Raw genomic sequence first — 24,906 nt, 5'->3', positions numbered from 1 at the left:
GCAGGAGTGGCTTCGGGACAAGTCTCTGAATGTCCTTGAGTTTCTCAGCCAGAGCCCGGACTTGAACCCAATCATACATCTCTGGAGAGACCTGAAAATAGCTGTGCAGTGAAGCTCCCCATCCAACCTGACAGAGCTTGAGAGGATCTGCAGAGTAGAATGGGAGAAACTCCACAAATACAGGTGTGCCGAGCTTGTAGCGTCATACCCAAGAAGACTCGAGGACGTAATCACTGCCAAAGGTGCTTCAACACCTGTAAATGTGATATTTCAGTTTTATCACTTTAATAAATTGGCAAAAAAATAAATAATCTAAAAAGCTGTTTATGCTTTGTCATTAACGGGTATTGCTGGTAGATTGATGAGGGAAAAAACTATTTAATCCATTTTAGAATAAGGCTGTAACGTAAAAAAACTGTGGAAAAAGCCAAGGGTCTGAATACTTTCCGAATGCACTGTATATAGAACAAAAGAAGGAATGGGGGAGGGAGACAGAGCGAGAGAGCAGGAATGATGATGCATTCACATACCGGTTGAGGAAAACAGGAGAGATCCCTCGTCATAGGTTGTACAGAAACATGTAGTGATATAGAGAGGGGGAGAGAAAGAGAGAGGTATACAGAAAGAAGGGGCGAGAGAGGGATAGAGAGAGGGGAACTTACCCTTTGTGGTATATGCAGAGACAGGGCAGGCGAGCAATGGTGTCCCCCTGTACCAGCTCCTCAAGACAGATTGCACATTCCCCTGCATCCTTACTCAGGACGTCCTCTGGAGGGAGAGAGAGAGTGAGTGAGTGAGTGAGTGAGTGAGTGAGTGAGTGAGTGAGTGAGTGAGAGCCAGACTGCCCATTTAATCAACAAGGCCAAAACCAGCTGTACCTCCACAGCCTTGTCAAAGCCTGCAAACAGCCCTAGTCACAGCCTGCAAAGAACCACAGGGCTGGAGCGTGGCTGGAGAGAGAGAGAAAGATAGAGAGAACACCTATGAGGATCAAAACACACACACCAAAATGATACCGCCATTATTGGCTAAGAATGATTTCATTTACACTTCAATTCCTGAAGGGGGAGCTCTATATCCATGGTTAAACCCTAGTGGTCCATATGGACCAAACTGGCATTGGGAGCAGGCTCTAATGCAGTGGGACATGTGATGTCATGATGAGAGGAGGGGGAGGTGGAGAGGTGCATTTGGTCTTTCCTCCTTACAAACAACAACACACAGTTTAAAGCAAGTGCTGTTCTGCATCAAGCTCTCAATAGTGTGGAATTGATAGGAGGAATCCCACTACTACAGTGTTCTGTTATCGCTCCAAATCAAATCAAATTGTATTGGTCACATACACATGGTTAGCAGATGTTAATGCGAGTGTAGCGAAATGCTGACAACACAGCATTTCTCTGTCATAGGATCCCTCCTGAGGTCTCAGAACGGCATTACAACCATCTATTCTCTATATTAATCTATTTACCATGTCAGACTCACACAAGTGTTTGCATACCTGTTCCATTGTGTCTGCCTGGGTTAATAATTTGCATAACTCAACCACTATCTTTATTTCAACAGTTGGTTCTGTGGTTGTATATGTCATGTTATCTACAGCCCTCAGACCAAATCCTGCTTCAATAATTGATTATTTACTCATACTGGAAGCAAGTGAGAATGAAAACTGCTCTCATGCACTGCTCTCTCTCTCTCATTTGTTGGATATTTTTATCTGATGTGTTATAGAAACACATGTTACTGGCTCAGCTGACAGCTACAGGAAACACAGATTGGGGGCAAGGGACTCAGAAAAAGGACACACACACATGTACATGCACACACACACACCAGAGGGTTATGGCTTCATTAAAACACCAGGCTACTGTTCCTGTAAAAACTGACCAACACACTCAGTGTGTGTTAAACAGAGAGCAGGACAGCAGGCATAGAGAGCGAGAGAGAGAAAGAGAAAGAGAGAGAGAGAGAGAGAGAGAGAGAGAGAGAGAGAGAGAGAGAGAGAGAGAGGGGGAGGCAGAGAGAGAGAGAGAGGGAGAGAGAGAGAGGGAGAGGGAGAGAGAGGGAGGGAGATGGAGGTGGCTATGTTTATTGTTGTAACACTTTACATAGCCATAATATGACATTTGAAATGTCTCTATTCCTCTTTTGTGACTGTCATGTTTACAGTACATTTTGATTGTGTATGTTACCTTTGTTAATTATCTATTTAACTTGTTTGGCAATGTAAACATATGTTTCCTATGCCAATAAAGCCCTTTGAGTTGAAATGAGAGAGAAAGAGAGGGAGAGAGAGAGAGAGACAGGGAGAGAGGGAGCGAGAGAGCGAGAGAGAGCGAGAGAGTGGGAGAGAGAGATCATTCCTCTATAAATAATCTACTACCACTTGAGTTTTGATGTTGGTGACCTTGCACGTACACGCACACACGTACACAAATACATTACGTACACACACGTACACACACCCACACCCAAACCCACACATTGCAGGAGGTGTCTTCAGCTGGAATATGATGCAATTTCAAGAAAATTGTTATTATTATTTAATTAGAGTTCAATATTATTTAATTATAGTCCAATTCAAAAGCTTTAAGAACTATGTATTGGAGATATCGGACCCCTTCTATCCCACAGTGTTAGTTTCCTTGTTAAATGGTCAATTCTTCCTTTATTCCAGACAGTTAGAGAAGAACAAGAGTCTTCACACACAGAGATGCGTACAAAGCTATCCCTCGCCCTCCATTTGGCAAATCTGACCATAATTCTATCCTCCTGATTCCTGCTTACAATCAAAAATAAAAGCAGGAAGCACCAGTGACTCGGCCAATAAAAAAGTGATCAGATGAAGCAGATGATAAACTACAGGACTGTTTTGCTACAGACTGTAATATGTTTCGGAATTCTTCCGAATGCATTGAGGAGTACACCACATCAGTCACTGGTTTAATCAATAAGTGCATTGATGATGTCATCCCCACAGTGACTGTGCGTACATACTCTAAACAGAAGCCATGGATTACAGGCAACATCCGCACTGAGCTAAAGGCTAGAGCTGCCACTTTCAAGGAGCGGGACTCTAACCCGGAAGCTTATGAGAAATACCGTTATGCCCTCCAACGAACCATCAATCAGGCAAAGTGTCAATACAGGACCAAGATCGAATCGTACTACACTGGCTTCACCGTTCGTCAGATGTGGCAGGGCTTGCAAAGTATTACAGACTACACAGCGGAGAGCTGCCCAGTGACACATGCCTACCAGACGAACTAAACTACTTCTTCTATGCTCGCTTTGAGGCAAGTAATTCTGAAACATGCATGAGAGCATCAGCTGTTTCGGACGACTGTGTGATCCCACTCTCCACAGCCCATGTGAGTAAGAACTTAAACAGGTCAACATTCACAAGGCCGCAGGGCCAGACGGATTACCAGGACATGTACTGCAAGCATGCGCTGACCAACTGGCAAGTGTCTTCACTGACAATTTCAACCTCTCCCTGTCTGAGTCTGTAATACCAACATGTTTCAAGCAGACCACCATAGTCCCTGTGCCAAAGAACACTAAGGTAACCTGCCTAAATGACTACCGACCTATAGCACTCACGTCTGTAGCCATGAAGTGCTTTGAAAGGCTGGTCATGGCTCACGTTAACACCATCATCCCAGAAATCCTAGACCCACTCCAATTTGCATATCGCCCCAACAGATCCACCGATGATGCAATCTCTAGTGCCCTCAAAGCTCATCACTAAGCTAAGGACCCAGGGATTAAAGACCTCCCTCTGCAACTGGATCCTGGACTTCCTGACGGGTCCCTCCCAGGAGGTAAGGGTAGGTAACACATCCGCCACGCTGATCCTCAAAACTGGGGCCCCTCAGGGGTGTGTGCTCTGTCCCCTCCTGTACTCCCTGTTCAACCATTACTGCATGGCCAAGCACGACTCCAACACCATCATTAAGTTTGCAGACGACACAACAATGATCACCGACAATGATGAGACTAAAGGTCGAACGATTAATCAGAATGGCCGATTAATCAGGGCCGATTTCAAGTTTTCATAACAATTGGAAATTGGTATTTTTGGACACCGATTTGGCCGATCAATTAAAAAAAAAAAGTACACCTTTATTTAACCTTTATTTAACTAGGCAAGTCAGTTAAGAACGCATTCTTATTTTCAATGACGGCCTAGGAACGGTGGGTTAACTGCCTTGTTCAGGGGCAGAATGACAGATTTTTACCTTGTCAGCTCTGGGATTCAATCTTTCAACCTTTCAGTTAACTAGTCCAATGCTCTAACCACCTGCTTTACATTGCACTCCACGAGGAGCCTGCCTGTTACGCGAATGCAGTAAGAAGCCAAGGTAAGTTGCTAGCTCATTAAACTTATCTTATAAAAAACAATCAATCAATTATAATCACTAGTTATAACTACACATGGTTGATGATATTACTAGTTTATCTAGCGTGTCCTGCGTTGCATATAATCGATGCGGTGCGTATTCGCGAAAAAGGACTGTCGTTGCTCCAACGTGTACCTAAACATAAACATCAATGCCTTTCTTAAAATCAATTCACAAGTATATATTTTTAAACCTGTGTATTTAGTTAATATTGCCTGCTAACATGACTCGTTGCGAACTGTAAAGACTATTTCTTCCTAACAAAGACAGCCAACTTCGCCAAACGGGGGATGATTTAACAAAAGCGCATATGCGAAAAAAGCACAATCGTTGCACGAATGTACCTAACCGTAAACATCAATGCCTTTCTTAAAATCAATACACAGAAGTATATATTTTTAAACCTGCATATTTAGCTAAAAGAAATCCAGGTTGGCAGCCAATATTAACCAGGTGAAATTGTGTCACTTCTCTTGCGTTCATTGCACACAGAGTCAGGGTATATGCAACAGTTTGGGCTGCCTAATTTGCCAGAATTGAATGTAATTATGACATAACATTGAAGGTTGTGCAATGAAACAGGAATATTTAGACTTATCGATGCCACCCGTTAGAACGGTTCCGTATTTCACTGAAAGAATAAACGTCTTGTTTCGAGATGATAGTTTCCAGGGTGCGAGCTAATAGCGTTTCAATCGGTGATGTCACTCGCTCTGAGACTTGGAGTAGTTGTTCCCCTTGCTCTGCATGGGTAACGATGCTTCGAGGGTGGCTGTTGTCGTTGTGTTCCTGGTTCGAGCCCAGATAGGGGCGAGGAGAGGGATGGAAGCTATAGTGTTACACTGGCAATACTAAAGTGCCTATAAGAACATCCAATAGTCAAAGGTATATGAAATACAAATGGTATAGAGAGAAATAGTCCTATAATTCCTATAATAACTACAACCTAAAACTTCTTACCTGGGAATATTGAAGACTCATGTTAAAAGGAACCACCAGCTTTCATATCTTCTCATGTTCTGAGCAAGGAACTTAAACGTTTTTATACATGGCACATACTGCACTTTTACTTTCTTCTCCAACACTTTGTTTTTGCATTATTTAAACCAAATTGAACATGTTTCATTATTTATTTGAGGCTAAATTAATTTTATTGATGTATTATATTAAGTTAAAATAAGTGTTCATTCAGTATTGTTGTCATTATTACAAATATATATATATTTAAATCGTCCGATTAATCGGTATTGGCTTTTTTGGTCCTCCAATAATCGGTATTGGTATCTCATTGAAAAATCATAATTGGTCGACCTATAGATGAGACAGCCTATAGGGAGGAGGTCAGAGACCTGACCGTGTGGTGCAAGGACAACAACCTCTCCCTCAATGTGATCAAGACAAAGGAGATGATTGTGGACTACAGGAAAAGGAGGAACGAGCACACCCCCATTCTCACCGACGGGGCTGTAGTGGAGCAGATTGAGAACTTCAAGTTCCTTGGCGTCCACATCACCAACAAACTAACATGGTCCAAGCACACCAAGACAGTCATGAAGAGGGCACCACAACACCTATTCCCCTTCAAGAGACTGAAAAGATTTGGCATGGGTCCTCAGATCCTCAAAAGGTTCTACAGCTGCACCATCGAGAGCACCCTGATGGGTTGCATCACTGCCTGGTATGGCAACTGCTCGGCCTCTGACCGCAAGGCACTACAGAGGGTAGTGCGTACAGCCCAGTACATCATCGGGCCAAGCTTCCTGCCATCCAGGACCTCTAAATCAGGCCCTCTGCCACCGAACGGCAAGCTGTACCGGAGCACCAAGTTTAGGTGCAAGAGGCTTCTAAACAACTTCTACCCCCAGGCCATAAGACTCCTGAACATCTAATCAAATGGCTACCCAGACTATTTGCATTGCCCCCTCCCTCTTTTATGCTGCTGCTACTCTCTGTTATTATGCATGCATAGTCACTTTAATAGCTCAACCTACATGTACAGTTTACCTCAATTTTCAGTTTACCTCAAAACACATTAACTCTGTACCGGTACTCCCTGTACCCTGTTACTTTTATTTTTTATTTTTGGGGGGTATTTCTCTTAAAACTGCATTGTTGGTTAAGAGCTTGTAAGTAAGCATTTCACTGTTGTATTTGGCACATGTGACAAAAACATTTGATTTGATTGGCACACCATCAATACTAAGAATATATGAGAGAGAGAGAGAGAAAGGGAGAGGGAGAAGGGGAGAGAGAGAGAGAGAGGGAGGGAGAGAGGGAGAGAGGGAAAAGGAGAGGGAGAAGAGGAGTGAGAGAGAGAGGAGCAGGAGATTTAGAAAGACAGAGAGTGGAGGACAAAGGAGACATGACAAACATCAAATATTAGGAGGGTGGAAAAATTATGATGACAAACAGCATGGCGGAGCGAGGGAGCAAGAGAGAGCGATAGAACGAGGCATGATGACATCAGCACTTTATATTTATTATCTCTTGGAGACAATTAATGTATAAGCATTACCAGGGGAACGGCAGGTACCTGATAGACAGTGTTTGGATGTGTGTGGGTATATATGAGAGAGAGAGAGAGAGAGAGAGAGAGAGAGAGAGAGAGAGAGAGAGAGAGAGAGAGAGAGAGAGAGAGAGAGAGAGAGAGAGAGAGAGAGAGAGAGAGAGAGAGAGAGAGAGAGAGAGAGAGAGAGAGAGAGAGAGAGAGAGAGAGAGAGAGAGAGAGAGAGAGAGAGAGAGAGAGAGAGAGAGAGAGAGAGAGAGAGAGAGAGAGAGAGAGAGAGAGAGAGAGAGAGAGAGAGAGAGAGAGAGAGAGAGAGAGAGAGAGAGAGAGAGAGAGAGAGAGAGAGAGAGAGAGAGAGAGAGAGAGAGAGAGAGAGAGAGAGAGAGAGAGAGAGAGAGAGAGAGAGAGAGGCAGAGAGAGTCAGAGAGAGTATATGTGCATGCAAGAGTAAGTGCAGTGCAGTATGTACAGTATAAACCCAAAATAGTGCTCACTCCACAGTAAACGGGCCCTTGTCAAAAGTAGTGCACTAAAGAGAGAATAGGGTGTAATGTAACCAGAAGCTACAGTTCTTCATTATCTGAATAGGGTGTGATCCAACCAGAAGCTACAGTACTTCATGATCTGAATAGGGTGTGATCCAACCAGAAGCTACAGCACTTCATGATCTGAATAGGGTGTGATCCAACCAGAAGCTACAGTACTTCATGATCTGAATAGGGTGTGATCCAACCAGAAGCTACAGTTCTTCATGATCTGAATAGGGTATGATCCAACCAGAAGCTACAGTTCTTCATGATCTGAATAGGGTGTGATCCAAGCAAAAGCTACAGTTCTTCATGATCTGAATAGGGTCTGATCCAACCAGAAGCTACAGTACTTCATGATCTGAATAGGGTGTGATCCAACCAGAAGCTACAGCACTTCATGATCTGAATAGGGTGTGATCCAAGCAAAAGCTACAGTTCTTCATGATCTGAATAGGGTGTGATCCAACCAGAAGCTACAGTTCTTCATGATCTGAATAGGGTGTGATCCAACCAGAAGCTACAGTTCTTCATGATCTGAATAGGGTGTGATCCAAGCAAAAGCTACAGTTCTTCATGATCTGAATAGGGTCTGATCCAACCAGAAGATACAGTTCTTCATGATCTGAATAGGGTGTGATCCAACCAGAAGCTACAGCACTTCATGATCTGAATAGGGTGTGATCCAACCAGATGCTACAGTTCTTCATGATCTGAATAGGGTGTGATCCAACCAGAAGCTACAGTTCTTCATGATCTGAATAGGGTGTGATCCAACCAGAAGCTACAGTACTTCATGATCTGAATAGGGTGTGATCCAACCAGAAGCTACAGTACTTCATGATCTGAATAGGCTGTGATCCAACCAGAAGCTACAGTTCTTCATGATCTGAATAGGGTGTGATCCAACCAGAAGCTACAGCACTTCATTATCTGAATAGGGTGTGATCCAACCAGAAGCTACAGCACTTCATGATCTGAATAGGGTGTGATCCAACCAGAAGCTACAGTTCTTCATGATCTGAATAGGGTGTGATCCAACCAGAAGCTACAGATCTTCATGATCTGAATAGGGTGTGATCCAAGCAAAAGCTACAGATCTTCATGATCTGAATAGGGTGTGATCCAAGCAAAAGCTACAGTTCTTCATGATCTGAATAGGGTGTGATCCAGCCAGAAGCTACATATCTTCATGATCTGAATAGGGTGTGATCCAACCAGAAGCTACAGTTCTTCATGATCTTAGTCTATGCCGCTCTGACATTGCTCATCCATATATTTACATATTCTTAATTTCATTCTTTTACTTAGATTTGTGTGTATTGGGTATATGTTGTGAAACTGTTAGATATCACTTGTTAGATATTACTGCACTGTCGGAGCTAGAAACGCAAGCATTTTGCTAAACCCGCAATAACATCTGGTATACACGTGTATGTGCCCAATAAAATATTGATATGATTGATCTCTTATTTAACAATACAGTGTTCTCTCTGATCTGATTCTGAGGTGATCAAATTGTTTTCATTTCACTATAGTTAGAGTTACAGGGACATTGATATGAGAGCATGTGAGGTGGCATTGGCTCTTAAATGGAGTTGAACTTAAATCCATAGCTGACCGTTAGTGACTGTCAGTGTGTGTGTGCTTTATCTGTGCCATCAGGCATGACAAGAGCTGAGTGTGATGTAACCTTTAAGCCTGCTGGAGCTGCTAACAGTTGGGTTCTAGACTCTATCCAATAGGAGATCAGTGACAGGGCAGCTGCTGTGGTGTGTATGTGTTCAGCTTAGCCTGGACTCTGTTTCCACTGCTACAGGAATAGACCTGGGCTGCATGTGTGTGTGTGTGTGTGTGTGTGTGTGTGTGTGTGTGTGTGTGTGTGTGTGTGTGTACGTGCACGGTAAACAGAGCTAAGCAGCAGTGTTTCTGGTGTACATGACATTGGAGTGGTGGGTATGTGTTGGGCTGCAGGCAGCAGGCTGCTCAGAGCTGAGACTGGGATGGTCAGTGCTTTAGACTGGATTTATGACATCCTCTCAGTGACCTTGACAGATAGAGGGAGGGACAACACCATGTACCACACACACACACATAACTGCACATACACATTGTGTGTACAGTTAACTGTCAAAATAATGGAAACACGTGAGTAAATGAGGGATACAACGTATATTGAAAGCAGGTGCTTCCACACAGGTGTGGTTCCTGAGTTAATTAACATCCCATCATGCTTTGGGTCATGTATAAAATGCTAGGCAGGCCATTATTTTGGCAGTTATTTGTATATCATATATGCAGTAACAGTATATAGCATGGCTGTGTCCCAATCCAAAGGCAGCTGCCTGCAACCTATTGGCTGGTTGGTAGCATTTTTGCCAGAAGGTAACTGAAAAGGAATTTGAGACGGGATTCGAAGGCAGCATCGAGCGAGATAACGCATAACGTTTATTTATATTGTATCCACTGTAGTAGCGTGAACAGTACAAAGCCCTTTGAGATCCTCAAAAAGTTCTACAGCTGCACCATTGAGAGCATCTTGACTGGCTGCATCACCGCTTGGTATAGTAACTGCTTGGCATCTGAGCGCAAGGAGGAGTGCGTACGGCCCAGTACATCACAGGGGCCGAGCTCCCTGCCTTCCAGGACCACTATACAAGGCGGTGTCAGAGAAAGGCCCTAAAAACTGTCAAAGACACCAGCCACCCAAGTCATAGACTGTTCTCTCTGCTAACGCACGGCAAGCAGTACCGGAGCACCAAGTCTGGAACCACCAGGACCCTGAACAGCTTATATCCCCAAGCCATATATAGTTAGCTAAATCGTTAACCAATAGCTACCCGGACTATCTGATTGACCATTTTTGCAGTATCTCCTTTGACTCATCACATACGTGTTGCTGTTTCAGTTTATTATCCATCCTGTTGCCTAGTCACTTTATCCCTACCTATATGTACACATCTACCTCATTTACATTTCACCCCTGCACATCCACTCTGTACTGGTCAGCCAGGTCACCCGTGATTCAAGTCGGTATTCAACGTCCATCCATGTCTGAGGACGTTGGGAGATGACATGGAAACCGGCCACTAGGGGCAACAGTGAGGCTGTTACTTTCAATTAGGTTGAGGTTTTGCTAGGGCGTTGTGGACGGGGATGGCGGATAGGTGTAAGCATCTGCCTATGGTTCCAAAAGTTAACCCTCACCTTACCCCTTCAGAGTTAATGCCTAACCTTAAGAATTCAGAGTTAATGCCTAACCTTAAGAATTCAGAGTTAATGCCTAACCTTAAGAATTCAGAGTTAATGCCTAACCTTAAGAATTCAGAGTTAATGCCTAACCTTAAGAATTCAGAGTTAATGCCTAACCTTAAGATTTCAGAGTTAATGCCTAACCTTAAGAATTCAGAGTTAATGCCTAACCTTAAGAATTCAGAGTTAATGCCTAACCTTAAGAATTCAGAGTTAATGCCTAACCTTAAGATTTCAGAGTTAATGCCTAACCTTAAGAATTCAGAGTTAATGCCTAACCTTAAGAATTCAGAGTTAATGCCTAACCTTAAGATTTCAGAGTTAATGCCTAACCTTAAGAATTCAGAGTTAATGCCTAACCTTAAGATTTCAGAGTTAATGCCTAACCTTAAGATTTCAGAGTTAATGCCTAACCTTAAGAATTCAGAGTTAATGCCTAACCTTAAGATTTCAGAGTTAATGCCTAACCTTAAGAATTCAGAGTTAATGCCTAACCTTAAGAATTCAGAGTTAATGCCTAACCTTAAGATTTCAGAGTTAATGCCTAAACTTAAACTTGGAATGATACAGAGAAGTAACCAAACACTTAAAAATGTGACATTTGGAACATCTTTGAAATTTGACATCTGAGAAACATGGATGAATGTCTAACTCTGACGTGAGACTGTGACAATACGTTGGTACTGGTACCCCGTGTATACAGCCACGTTATCGTTACTCATTGTGCATTTATTCCTTGTGTTATTATTTTTCTATTATTTCTTATTTTCTCTCTGCATTGAAGGGAAGGGCCAGGAACTAAGCATTTCACTGTTAGTCTCACCTGTTGTTTACAAAGCATGTGACAAATAAAATTTGATTTGAAACAGACTAGCCAGTGCAGGATCAGGGAGTGATCAGACCAAAGCACCAGCAGGGTATCAGACAATATCTCAACATGACCTCTGACACTTTCCACTCCGACCCAACCCAGGTCAAGACCTCCCCTGCTCCCTCGTCTGGTTCCCTCAATAAAGGAAGGTGGGAGGGGGGAGTGTGCAGGGTAAGCCCTCTTTCCTCCACCTGTTTCCTACTCTATCTGTCCTTCTCCCTTTTATGATAACAGAGTGCCTCTCTCTCTCTCACACACACACACACACACACACACACACACACACACACACACACACACACACACACACACACACACACACACACACACACACACACACACACTATTCTAGGCCATTCTAGTTTTACAGGCTATACTTGTTTGCTTAAACAAAGAGGAGACATTGTGGCAATGTCATGTGTTTAAATTCAATTGATGGCAATGGGGATGGTATGAGAGGATGGGGAGGAGGAGGGACGAGGTAGAGGTTGGGGGAGGGGGGGTGATGGGGGAAGGAGAAGGTGGGGGAGGAGGAGGAGGTGGGGAGGAGGATGATGGGGGAGAGAGGAGGTGGGGAGGAGGAGGATGGGGAGGGAGGAGGAAGCGAGGAGGCTTTTAGAGACTGTCCTTGAGGTGCACAAAGCAAACAGCTCAGAAGCACATGGACATGCTGATTAAACACCTTCAGGATGTAGTGTGTGTGTGTATTTACGAGTGAGTGTGTTTGGTGTAAGGGGTGTGTGAGTGTGTGTGTGAGAGAGCGAGAGAGAGATAGAGTTTGTACACATGTGTGTACATGCATGTGTGAGTGTGTGCTAAAAGTAAAAGATTACAGCTTCTAACCTCTGTTAGTGTGTGCTGTCTGGACTGAGCTCAGCTAGTCATAGTCTCAGGACACACAGACAGGGACAGTTAGGGACCCAGAGAACAGGCTTGATCAACATTAAACTACACAGGCCTCATAAAGACATCATTAGCTTCTCCCTCAACACAGTCCATTGGACACTCATTTCAATCACCTCATTAGACACGCACGCACACACACACATGCACGCACACACACACCCTCGTTAACATGCGCAGCTGATTCACCATCTTTGAGTCTAATGACAGGTCAGAGGCCTGCGTCGTGATGGAGGACCATGTTACTGTGGTAATGGGGTCGGTGACGTTAGCGTGTGTCATGGGTCGTCTATATACCAGACAGACACAGAACGGATGATTAGCAAAACAATCTCTGGAAAAACTGTCTCTCTAGCTAGAAATGGGAGGAAGGAAACGTGACAGTAAGTGTCCGCCCCAAATGGCAGCCTATTCCCTTACTTTTGACCAGGGCCCATTTGGGACTAGGCCTAATTTAAATCATGAGCGCTGACCAAGAGAAGGAATGGCATATTAATACAGTGTATTATTAACCTGAATGCCCTCTAATGTAGCCGACAGATGAACACCACCAAGATAAAAATCATCATCAATAGTGTTCAGAATGTATTCTACTTCTCTCAAAAACATGATTTAGACCAACGTGACTGTATTAGGCTAGATAACGAATCCTATCTAGTATAATACATTCCCTGTCTGCTTTCTCTGTCCAGTTCATACACAACAGAGCACTAAACCATGGCTAAAGATTAATTTAGACGATACCACAGGATCAATGTTGAGCCTCCTCTCATTCTTAACAGTGAACACAACACACCACTGAGCCCTGAGTCTGATTCAACAGCACAGATCCTGGGTAACTCTAAAGACACAAGGACTCCTTTTAGACCTGGAGGGCCACGCATACACACACACACTGAAGTCCTCTCTGTGTGGCACGGGCTGGGCAGGAAGCCCCTATAGGCTAATTACAGAAGGACAGGGAGATAAAGCCATGATGATTAGTCAGTGTGGACAGGTATCGATTAGTCCCTGCTTTTCGGGCTGTTCTGTGGTGTTTTTGCTGAAAAGGAAGTTGGCAGTAAGTTGGAATGTGGAGAGTCCCAGCAGAGAACCTTGCTCTGACACTGAGCCAAGAGGAGCAGCTTTAACATGCAGGGCAGCAGGCAGGCAGGCAGGCAGGCAGGCAGGCAGGCAGGCAGGCAGGCAGGCAGGCAGGCAGGCAGGCAGGCATACCCAGAGAGGGAAAAGAGAGGAGAGAGAGAGAGAACGAGAGGGGGGGTGGAGAGAGAGAAACAGAGAAAGAGCCAGACTGACCATTTAATCAACCAGGCCAAAACCAGCTGCACTCTCCCCTCCACAGCCTTGTCAAAGCCTGCAAACAGCCCTAGTCACAGCCTGTAAACAGCCCTAGTCACAGTCTGTAAACAGCACTAGTCACAGCCTGCAAACAGCCCTAGTCACAGCCTGTAAACAACCCCAGTCACAGCCTGCAAACAGCCCTAGTCACAGCCTGCAAACAGCCCTAGTCACAGCCTGTAAACAGCCCTAGTCACAGTCTGTAAACAGCCCTAGTCACAGCCTGTAAACAGCCCTAGTCACAGCCTGTAAACAGCCCTAGTCACAGCCTGTAAACAGCCCTAGTCACAGTCTGTAAACAGCCCTAGTCACAGTCTGTAAACAGCCCTAGTCACAGCCTGTAAACAGCCCTAGTCACAGTCTGTAAACAGCCCTAGTCACAGCCTGTAAACAGCCCTAGTCACAGCCTGTAAACAGTCCTAGTCACAGCCTGTAAACAGCCCTAGTCACAGTCTGTAAACAGCCCTAGTCACAGTCTGTAAACAGCCCTAGTCACAGCCTGCAAACAGCCCTAGTCACAGTCTGTAAACAGCCCTAGTCACAGCCTGTAAACAGCCCTAGTCACTGCCTGTAAACAGCCCTAGTCACAGTCTGTAAACAGCCCTAGTCATAGTCTGTAAACAGCCCTAGTCACAGTCTGAAAACAGCCCTACTCACAGCCTGCATAGAACCACAGGGCTGGAGTGTGGAGTGTGGAGTGTGCAGTGTGGAGTGTGTAGTGTGTAGTGTGGAGTGTGGAGGCTGGAGTGTGGAGTGTGGAGTGTGTAGTGTGGAGGTGGGAGTGTGGAGTGTGGAGGCTGGAGTGTGGAGTGTGGAGGCTGGAGTGTGGAGTGTGTAGTGTGGAGTGTGGAGGTGGTAGTGTGGAGGCTGGAGTGTGGAGTGTGGAGTGTGTAGTGTGGATGCTGGAGTGTGGAGGCTGGAGTGTGGTGGTGGGATTGTGGAGTGTGGAGTGTGGAGTGTGGAGTGTGTAGTGTGGAGTGTGTAGTGTGGAGTGTGGAGTGTGGAGTGTGGAGTGTGTAGTGTGGAGTGTGGAGTGCGGAGGCTGGAGTGTGGAGGCTGGAGTGTGGAGTGTGGAATGTGTAGTGTGGAGTGTGGAGTGTGGAGGCTGGAGTGTGGAGGCTGGAGTGTGGAGGCTGGAGTGTGGAGTGTGGAGTGTGGAGTGTGGAGTGTGGAGGCTGGAGTGTGGAGGCTGGAGTGTGTAGTGTGGAGTGTGGAGTGTGGAGTGTGGAGGCTGGAGTGTGGAGGCTGTAGTGTGGAGGCTGTAGTGTGGAGTGTGGAGTGTGGAGGCTGGAGTGTGGAGGCTGGAGTGTGGAGGCTGGAGTGTGGAGTGTGGAGTGTGGAGGCTGGAGTGTGGAGGCTGGAGTGTGGAGGCTGGAGTGTGGAGTGTGGAGGCTGGAGTGTGGAGGCTGGAGTGTGGAGGCTGGAGTGTGGAGGCTGGAGTGTGGAGGCTGGAGACAGCCCTCTCCTGGTGGTGGTCAGAGAGTCTGTTGCTCTGACAGATAGAAATAGATAGGCCACATGTTCTACGGTTTGTTCCATGTTAGAATAGGGTTTCACCGTTTGATTTATGGTAATATTGTACCATGATTGACACCTCACAACACTCCTGTTTTTCTCTGTTATTCTTGGCTGGGACATGGTGGAAAAACAAAGTTACTAAAGGATGTGAGAACCTGTGTTTTGATCTTTGCTGATGTGTGTGCATTTCCATGACGATAGAAATCCCCTGCTGAGAAGGCGTCTAGCAGTTCTGTGCTCACTAGTTTCCCTGTCCTAGCACTGTCTCCCAGTACACTACTACAGTACACTTACACTCTATTCCCTAATATACTAATACTAGCTAAGCTACACCTGCCTTTCCCTCTTAGGTAGACACCCACACGACATGTCCCCCTGCCCCCCTAATAAAAGCCCAGACATTCTCCCCAGACAGACAGACAGTCACAACACCAGTCTCCAGCACTAACAGCAGTACTGCAGTGTTCTCAGAGTTCATCACCAACACCCCTCTGTAACAGTACATCTGACAGGCTACTGTACTGTGTGTCTCTGTGTGAGTGTGTTTTGTGCACAGACAAGGAGGGGGCTGGACAGTAGATGCAATATCTGGAGTGTCCAGTTTGAGTGCCTGGACTGTGGAGGGAGAGTCCCCTCCCTCACTCTCATTGGTTGCTCAGTCCTACTGCTACTTCCTGTTTCCTGGTCCAATCAGAGTGTCTCAGGAACAGGACAGTGTAGGTAGGTATTCCCTAGTGAGATGGTGTCATGTGACAGGGATGTAGAGTGGTCCATAGGATGTCCTGCTACAGCCCTGCAGCTCTGAGCAAACCTCTCCCCTAGCACGTCTCTCCTACTAAGTGTGTGTGTGTGTGTGTGTGTGTGTGTGTGTGTGTGTGTGTGAACAGAATGCAGATAGGTCCCCTCTGTCTGCAGTAAAGTGGGGGGCATACAGTATGAACAGCATCACATTGTGTATGTATGAACCTGAGGGAAGGAGAGAGAGAGAGAGAGAGAGAGAGAGAGAGAGAAGAGAGAGAGAAACGAGGGAGAGAGAGAGTAGAGCGAGGGAGAGAGAGAGTACAGCGAGGGAGAGAGAGAGTACAGCGAGGGAGAGAGAGTACAGCGAGGGAGAGAGAGAGTACAGCGAGGGAGAGAGAGTACAGCGAGAGAGCGAGAGAGAAGGAGAGAGAGAGAGGAGAGAGAGAGAGCGAGAGAGGAGAGAGAGAGAGCGAGAGAGAAGGAGAGAGAGAGAGCGAGAGAGAAGGAGAGAGCAAGAGAGAAGGAGAGAGAGAGAGAAGGAGAGAGAGAGCGAGAGAGAAGGAGAGAGAGAGAGCGAGAGAGAAGGAGAGAGAGAGAGCGAGAGAGAAGGAGTACAGCGAGGGAGAGAGAGAGAGAGAGGGAGACAGAGTGAAGGAGATAGAGAAAGAGAGAGAAAGAGAGAGAGAGGGGGGGGGTAAGTGAGAGAGGTAATGGGATTCGCTTGGGGGGTAGAGCCAGGTGTGAAAAATAAGCTTCCTCTTTCTCCCTCTCTTTCTCTCTCCTGTCCCGTACTGCAGAAAAATAGAAGAGGTAGAAACACAGAGCTGGCTGTCAGAGTGGTGCTGAGAGAGGAGAGAAGAGAAGAGGAGAGGACAGGAGAGGTAGAAACACAGAGCAGGCTGTCAGAGTGGTGCTGAGAGAGGAGAGGAGAGAAGAGGAGAGGACAGGAGAGGTAGAAACACAGAGCAGGCTGTCAGAGTGGTGCTGAGAGAGGAGAGGAGAGGACAGGACAGGAGAGGTAGAAACACAGAGCAGGCTGTCAGAGTGGTGCTGAGAGAGGAGAGTAGAGAAGAGGAGAGGTAAACCCACAGAGCAGGCTGTCAGAGTGGTGCTGAGAGAGGAGAGTAGAGAAGAGGCGAGGTAGAAACACAGAGCTGGCTGTCAGAGTGGTGCTGAGAGAGGAGAGGAGAGGAGAGGACAGGAGAGGTAGAAACACAGAGCAGGCTGTCAGAGTGGTGCTGAGAGAGGAGAGGAGAGAAGAGGAGAGGACAGGAGAGGTAGAAACACAGAGCAGGCTGTCAGAGTGGTGCTGAGAGAGGAGAGGAGGAGAGGAGAGGTAAACCCACAGAGCAGGCTGTCAGAGTGGTGCTGAGAGAGGAGAGGATAGGAGAGAAGAGAGGAGGAGAGGACAGGTAGAAACACAGAGCTGGCTGTCAGAGTGGTGCTGAGAGAGGAGACGAGAGAAGAGGAGAGGTAAACCCACAGAGCAGGCTGTCAGAGTGGTGCTGAGAGAGGAGAGGAGAGAAGAGGAGAGGTAGAAACACAGAGCTGGCTGTCAGAGTGGTGCTGAGAGAGGAGAGGAGAGGACAGGTAGAAACAAAGAGCTGGCTGTCAGAGTGGTGCTGAGAGAGGAGAGAAGAGAGGAGGAGAGGACAGGTAGAAACACAGAGCTGGCTGTCAGAGTGGTGCTGAGAGAGGAGAGGAGAGAAGTGGAGAGGTAGAAACACAGAACTGGCTGTCAGAGTGGTGCTGAGAGAGGAGAGGAGAGAAGAGGAGAGGTAGAAACAGAGCTGGCTGTCAGAGTGGTGCTGAGAGAGGAGAGGAGAGAAGAGAGGAGGAGAGAACAGGTAGAAACACAGAGCTGGCTGTCAGAGTGGAGCTGAGAGAGGAGAGAGGAGGAAAGAAGAGAAGAGGAAAGGAGAGGAGTGGAGAGGAGAGGTAGAAACACAGAGCTGGCTGTCAGAGTGGTGCTGAGAGAGGAGAGGAGAGGATAGAAGAGGAGGAGAGGAGAGGTAGAAACACAGAGCTGGCTGTCAGAGTGGTGCTGAGAGCGGAGAGGAGAGGAGAGGAGAGGAGAGGAGAGAAGAGAAGAGAAGAGAAGAGAAGAGAAGAGAAGAGAAGAGAAGAGAAGGGAAGAGAAGGGAAGAGAAGAGGATAGGAGAGGACAGGTAGAAACACAGAGCTGGCTGTCAGAGTGGTGTTGAGAGAGGAGAGGAGGAGAGAGGAGGAGAGGAGAGGTAGAAACACAGTGCTGGCTGTCAGAGTGGTGCTGAGAGAGGAGAGGAGAGGAGAAAAGAGAAGAGAAGAGAAGAGGATAGGAGAGGAGAGGACAGGTAGAAACACAGAGCTCGCTGTCAGAGTGGTGCTGAGAGAGGAGAGGAGAGGAGAGGAGAGGAGAGGTTGAAACACAGAGCTGGCTGTCAGAGTGGTGCTGAGAGATGGGAGGAGAGGAGAGAAGAGAAGAGAAGAGAAGAGAAGAGGATAGGAGAGGACAGGTAGAAACACAGAGCTGGCTGTCAGAATGGTGCTGAGAGAGGAGAGGAGAGAGGAGGAGAGGACAGGTAGAAACACAGAGCTGGCTGTCAGAGTGGTGCTGAGAGAGGAGAGGAGAGAAGAGGAGAGAGGAGGAGAGGACAGGTAGAAACACAGAGCTGGCTGTCAGAGTGGTGCTGAGAGAGGAGAGGAGAGAAAAGGAGAGGAGGAGAGGAGAGGTAGAAACACACAGCTGGCTGTCAGAGTGGTGCTGAGAGAGGAGAGGAGAGGAGAGAACTAGGAGGAGAGGAGAGGAGAGGAGAGGAGAGAAGAGAAGAGAAGAGAAGAGAAGAGAAGAGAAGAGAAGAGAAGAGAAGAGAAGAGAAGAGAAGAGAAGAGAAGAGAAGAGAAGAGAAGAGGATAGGATAGGAGAGGAGAGGAGAGGAGAGGAGAGGACAGGTAGAAACACAGAGCTGGCTGTCAGAGTGGTGCTGAGAGAGGAGAGGAGAGGAGAGGAGAGGACAGGACAGGACAGGACAGGAGATGAGAGGAGAGGAGAGGAGAGGAGAGGAGAGGAGAGGAGAGGAGAGGAGAGGAGAGGAAGAAACACACAGCTGGCTGTCAGAGTGGTGCTGAGAGAGGAGAGGATAGGAGAGGTAGAAACACAGAGCTGGCTGTCAGAGTGGTGCTGAGAGAGGAGAGTAGGGAGGAGAGGAGAAGGCTCAGTGATAATCTCTCCTGTCTACCTCCATTACACTCCTCCTCACATGACTGATGAGCCAGACCAGACCTGCACAAAGGGAACACTAACAATCATCTCTCTCTCTCTCTGTGTGTCTCTCTCTCTCTCTGTGTCTCTCTCTCTCTCTGTGTCTATCTCTCTGTGTGTCTCTCTCTCTCTGTGTCTCTCTCTCTCTGTGTCTCTCTCTCTCTGTGTCTCTCTCTCTCTCTCTCTCTCTCTCTCTCCCTGTGTGTGTCTCTCTCTCTTTCTACATATTCAGACACAGAAACATACACACTCTTTACTAAGAGTATAGTGTATATCTGTCTCTCACCCTCCTTCTGCATCTCCCTCTCAATTTTCATTTTCTCTCTCCCTCACTCCCCCTCTATCCCTGTCTCTCTCATACTCTCCCTCACTCCCCCTCTATCCCTCTCTCTCCTGAAACAGAGATTAGCTAGAGAGGAGTGGAGAGTGCAGAAAGCCTGGAGGACAGCATAGGACACAGTGCTCAGGAAGATAATGACTGGCTGAAAAGAGGCTGTCTACAGGGGTGCCAGGACAGGCCAGGACAGGGGGAGAAACCTATTCAGAGAAGGATGAGAGGGGGGAGTAAAGAGAGTGAAAGTCATGACTCACCACTCATACCCCAGCCAGTCTTCTCTAAGGTCTATTAGCCCAGTAAAATGGCCTCCATTACTGGAGAATGTGACACATCTCTGATGACCAGCAGGTTTTGTTTAAACGCTGTTGGGCTGTTTAAAACCTGGGGATTATCTTTAAACAGCAGCACTTGTCCTCTCTGTCAATTGGGTGTGTTTAAAAAGCCCTTCTTCAGGCTGAGGGAGACGAAACAAGCGGTTTAAAGTCCACATGACTGATACATCTGTCTGGGGCTTGACTCATACTTGGTCTCTTGTAATATAGATAGGCAGGGGAGAGATTGTGTCACAGACAGCACATAAACACAACCACAATATCAGGAGTGAAGCACACACACACATACCCAAACACACAAAACGGGCTACCACCCCTTAATTCACCCTAATTCACCCCCCCCCCCCCACTGTTTGATGAAGGATGCCTTTCCCTCCGTCTTGTTGATGAATGAGAAACCAGGTCTACTGACCTTCAGCCATCATCAGCCCAATGCTGTTCCATCACAGTAGACACAGAGAAACTGCTGCTGCTACTCTTACCCACTCCTGAGCCAAGATGAATGCCTGTTTGACTAGGCTTTTACAGCAAGTCACTGTGGACTGAAGCTCCATTATCCAATAATATAACAGTTATAGAAGTGTCCAGAATTTGACCTCTGCTGAAAAAAATAATATTGGCCATATGAGCTGCCAGAGGCATGTGAGAGGACTGCTCAGAGAAGAGAAACAGACACATATTATTGCATCAGAAGTCACTATGTCTCAGTGTTGAATGCACACTGGGCTATGTTGTTGATGTTGAGGAAGTCATGGAGTATACAAGAGCTAACAATACATTTGTGTGATTATTATTAATCTTATCAGTAAACTTCCTGTGCCGGCAGAGATGGCTGCCTTGCTTCGTGTTCCTAGGAAACTATGCAGTATTTTGTTTTTTTACGTGTTATTTATTACATTGGTACCCCAAGTCATCTTAGGTTTTATTACATAAAGTCGGGAAGAACTACTGGATATAAGAGCAACGTCAACTCACCATCATTACGACCAGGAATACGACTTTCCTGAAGCGGATCCTGTGTTTTTCCCACCACCCAGGACAATGGATCGGATCCCAGCCGGCGAACCAATACAACGGCGCCGTAAAAGGGGCAGACGAAGCGGTCTTCTGGTCAGGCTCCGGAGACAGGCACATCGCACATCGCTCCCTAGCATACTACTCGCCAATGTCCAGTCTCTTGAGAACAAGTTTGATGAAATCCGAGCAAGGGTAGCATTCCAGAGGGACATCAGAGACTGTAACGTTCTTTGCTTCACGGAAACATGGCTCACTCGAGACACACTATCGGAGTCGGTGCAGCCAGCTGGTTTCTTCACGCATCGCGCCAACAGAAACAAGCATCGTTTTGGTAAGAATAGGGGCGGGGGCGGGGGGGGGGGTATGCCTTATGATTAACGAGACGTGGTGTGATCATAACAACATACAGGAACTCAAGTCCTTCTGTTTCCCTGACTTGATTCCTCACAATCAAATGTTGACCGCATTATCTACCAAGATAATTATTTTCGATTATAATCACAGCCGCATATATTCCCCCCCAATTCCACACTTCAAGATTGCTTTGATCACGTGGATTGGGATATGTTCCGCATTGTGACAAACAACAACATTGACAAATACGCTGATTCGGTGAGCGAGTTTATTAGCAAGTGCATTGTACACACAGCAACTATTAAAACATTCCCCAACCAGAAACCGTGAATTGATGGCAGCATTCGTGCGAAACTGAAAGCGCGAACCACTGCTTTTAACCAGGGAAAGGCAGCCAGTGACCGAGTTTGGCTTGGTGGTGGGAACAACACTCTCACCATAGTCAGTGTGACACGATACGATGAAGGGCCATTCAGATGTGAGGTCATCAACGGAATCAGCAACGGCACCAGCCAGCCCATTGGCCTCAATGTTAGATGTGAGTATCAGAGTATGCAGTATACTGTACATTAATCATACACAACAGACATGGATTGTACCTTGTCATTGAGAGCCAGCCTTCCATGCAATGATGTAACATGCCTATTTTCATCCCAAACCATTCCTCTGTGTACACATGATCCAGATCATTATTTGGAGAGATCATTAGTAGACTGTGTTTAGTAGAGCAGGACAGAAACATATTCTAGGTAATGTTTACCCAACACTTCATTGTTATTCGTTCCTCCCATAGATGGCCCAAGTAACCTCACCATGATGGTAGTTCCTGAGATGACCAGAGGACATACAGCCTACAAGACGGGCTCCCGGAAACATGACCGAATACAAACAGTGTAGCTATTCCCTCCGCAAGGCAATCAAACAAGCTAAGCGTCAGTATAGAGACAAAGTAGAGTCGCAATTCAACGGCTCAGACACACGAGGTATGTGGCAGGGTCTACAGTCAATCACGGATTACAAAAAGAAAACCAGCCCCGTTGTGGACTAGGATGTCTTGCTCCCGGACAGACTAAAGACCTTTGAGGACAATACAGTGCCACTGACACGGCCCGCTACCAAAACCTGTGGACTCTCATTCACTGTAGCCAACGTGAGTAAAACATTTAAACGTGTTAACCCTCGCAAGGCTGCAGGCCCAGACGGCATCCCAAGCCGCGTCTTCAGAGCATGCGCAGACCAACTGGCTGGTGTGTTTATGGACATATTCAATCAATCCTTATCCCAGTCTGCTGTTCCCACATGCTTCAAGAGGGCCACACTTGTTCCTGTTCCCAAGAAAGCTAAGGTAACTGAGCTAAACGACTACCGCCCCGTAGCACTCACTTCCGTCATCATGAAGTGCTTTGAGAGACTAGTCAAGGACCATTTCACCTCCACCCTACCTGACACCCTAGACCCACTCCAATTTGCTTACCGCCCCAATAGGTCCACAGATGACGCAATCTCAACCACACTGCACACTGCCCTAACCCATCTGGACAAGAAGAATACCTATGTGAGAATGATGTTCATTGACTACAGCTCAGCATTTAACACCATAGTACCCTCCAAACTTGTCATCAAGCTCCCTGGGTCTCGACCCCGCCCTGTGCAACTGGGTACTGGACTTCCTGACAGGCCGCCCCCAGGTGGTGAGGGAAGGTAACAACATCTCCTCCCCGCTGATCCTCAACACTGGGGCCCCACAAGGGTGCGTTCTGAGCCCTCCCCTGTACTCCCTGTTCACCCACCACGCACGCCTCCAACTCAATCATCAAGTTTGCAGACGACACTACAGTGGTAGGCTTGATTACCAACAACGACGATATGGCCTACAGGGAGGAAGTGAGGGCCCTCGAAGTGTGGTGTCAGGAAAATAACCTCACACTCAACGTCAACAAAACAAAGGAGATGATTGTGGACTTCAGGAAACAGCAGAGGGAGCACCCCCCTATCCACATCGACGGGACAGTAGTGGAGAGGGTAGAAAGTTTTAAGTTCCTCGGCGTACACATCATGGACAAACTGAATTGGTCCACCCACACAGACAGCAGCGCCTCTTCAACCTCAGGAGGCTGAAGAAATTTGGCTTGTCACCAAAAGCACTCACAAACTTCTACAGATGCACAATCGAGAGCATCCTGTCAGGCTGTATCATCGCCTGGTACGGCAACTGCTCCGCCCACAACCGTAAGGCTCTCCAGAGGGTAGTGATGTCTGCACAACGCATCACCGGGGGCAAACTACCTGCCCTCCAGGACACCTACACCACCCGATGTCACAGGAAGGCCATAAAGATCATCAAGGACAACAACCACCTGAGCCACTGCCTGTTCACCCCGCTATCATCCAGAAGGCGAGGTCAGTACAGGTGCATCAAAGCAGGGACCGAGAGACTGAAAAACAGCTTCTATCTCAAGGCCATCAGACTGTTAAACAGCCACCACTAACATTGAGTGGCTGCTGCCATACATGTAAAAAATGTATCACTAGCCACTTTAAACAATGCCACTTAATATAATGTTTATATACCCTACATTACTCATCTCATATGTATTTATATTGTACTCGATACCATCTACTGCATCTTGCCTATGCCGTTCTGTACCATCACTCTGTACCATATACACTTGTGTGTATAAGGTAGCTGTTGTGAAATTGTTAGGTTAGATTACTCGTTGGTTATTACTGCATTGTCGGAACTAGAAGCACAAGCATTTCTCTACACTTGCATTAACATCTGCTAACCATGTGTATGTGACAAATAAAATTTGATTTGAACTTCTTCCCAATGGCCCTCTATTCCCTATATAGTACACTACTTTTGCCCAGGGCAGATAGGGCTCTAGTCAAATGAGGTGCCATTTGGGATGCAGACAACATGAGGTAATTTGTTTTCTGACTAACTGAATCCTACATGCTGACTTAGCCCTTAGAAGGGGCCACTACAAACTCCTCATTAGGGCGTTAGGCAATGACTTCCAGAGCCTGGGACCATCGTAGGAAGTATTTAAACCTAGAGTTGGAGTGGAAAAGAGAGGCAGGGAGATACAAGTGGGGGAGGCTCTGCAGAAATGGCTCCTCAGCCCTGAGTGTGTGTTTGTGTGGGGTGTGTGTGTGTGTATGTGTGAGTGTGTGTGTGTATGTGTGAGTGTGTGTGCGTGCGTGTGTATGTGTGTGTGTGTGGTGTGTGTGTGTGGTGTGTGTGTGTGTGTTTGTGTGGTGTGTGTGTGTGTGTGTGGGGGGGGTGTGGTGTGTGGTGTGTGTGTGTGTGTGTGTGTGTGTGTGTGTGTGTGTGTGTGTGTGTGTGTGTGTGTGTGTGTGTGTGTGTGTTTGTGCGTGTGTGTTTGTGTGTGGAGGGGTGTGTGGTGTGTGGTGTGTGTGTGGTGTGTGCTACTCTGTGCTCCAGAAACACACAGTGAGCTTGAGGAAGCAAGAGGAAATTAGCCAGCCCTTTAAGACTGATATGATAGTTCTTAGATAAAACAAACACCACTGGACCTTTCTTAATATAAGATGGAGGGCTG

General features: G+C 46.7%; 1 protein-coding gene across 1 annotated transcript in view; it reads right to left on the bottom strand.

The window, feature by feature from the left end:
* Positions 1-24,906, bottom strand: part of LOC110539173 (E3 ubiquitin-protein ligase znrf2) — a 100,917-nt gene that overhangs the window by 4,848 nt on the left and 71,163 nt on the right. The window contains exon 3 of the mRNA XM_021626136.3: positions 663-768. Coding sequence (XP_021481811.3) covers positions 663-768 — 106 coding nt within the window. The remainder of the gene's footprint in view (positions 1-662; positions 769-24,906) is intronic.

The sequence above is a fragment of the Oncorhynchus mykiss genome, chromosome 2 (genome assembly GCF_057628025.1).
Source record: "Oncorhynchus mykiss isolate SJ-2025 chromosome 2, ASM5762802v1, whole genome shotgun sequence".
NCBI classification, from domain to species: Eukaryota; Metazoa; Chordata; class Actinopteri; order Salmoniformes; family Salmonidae; genus Oncorhynchus; species Oncorhynchus mykiss.
Note: the sequence above shows the minus strand (reverse complement) of the source record. Positions and strands in the feature narration are given on the sequence as shown.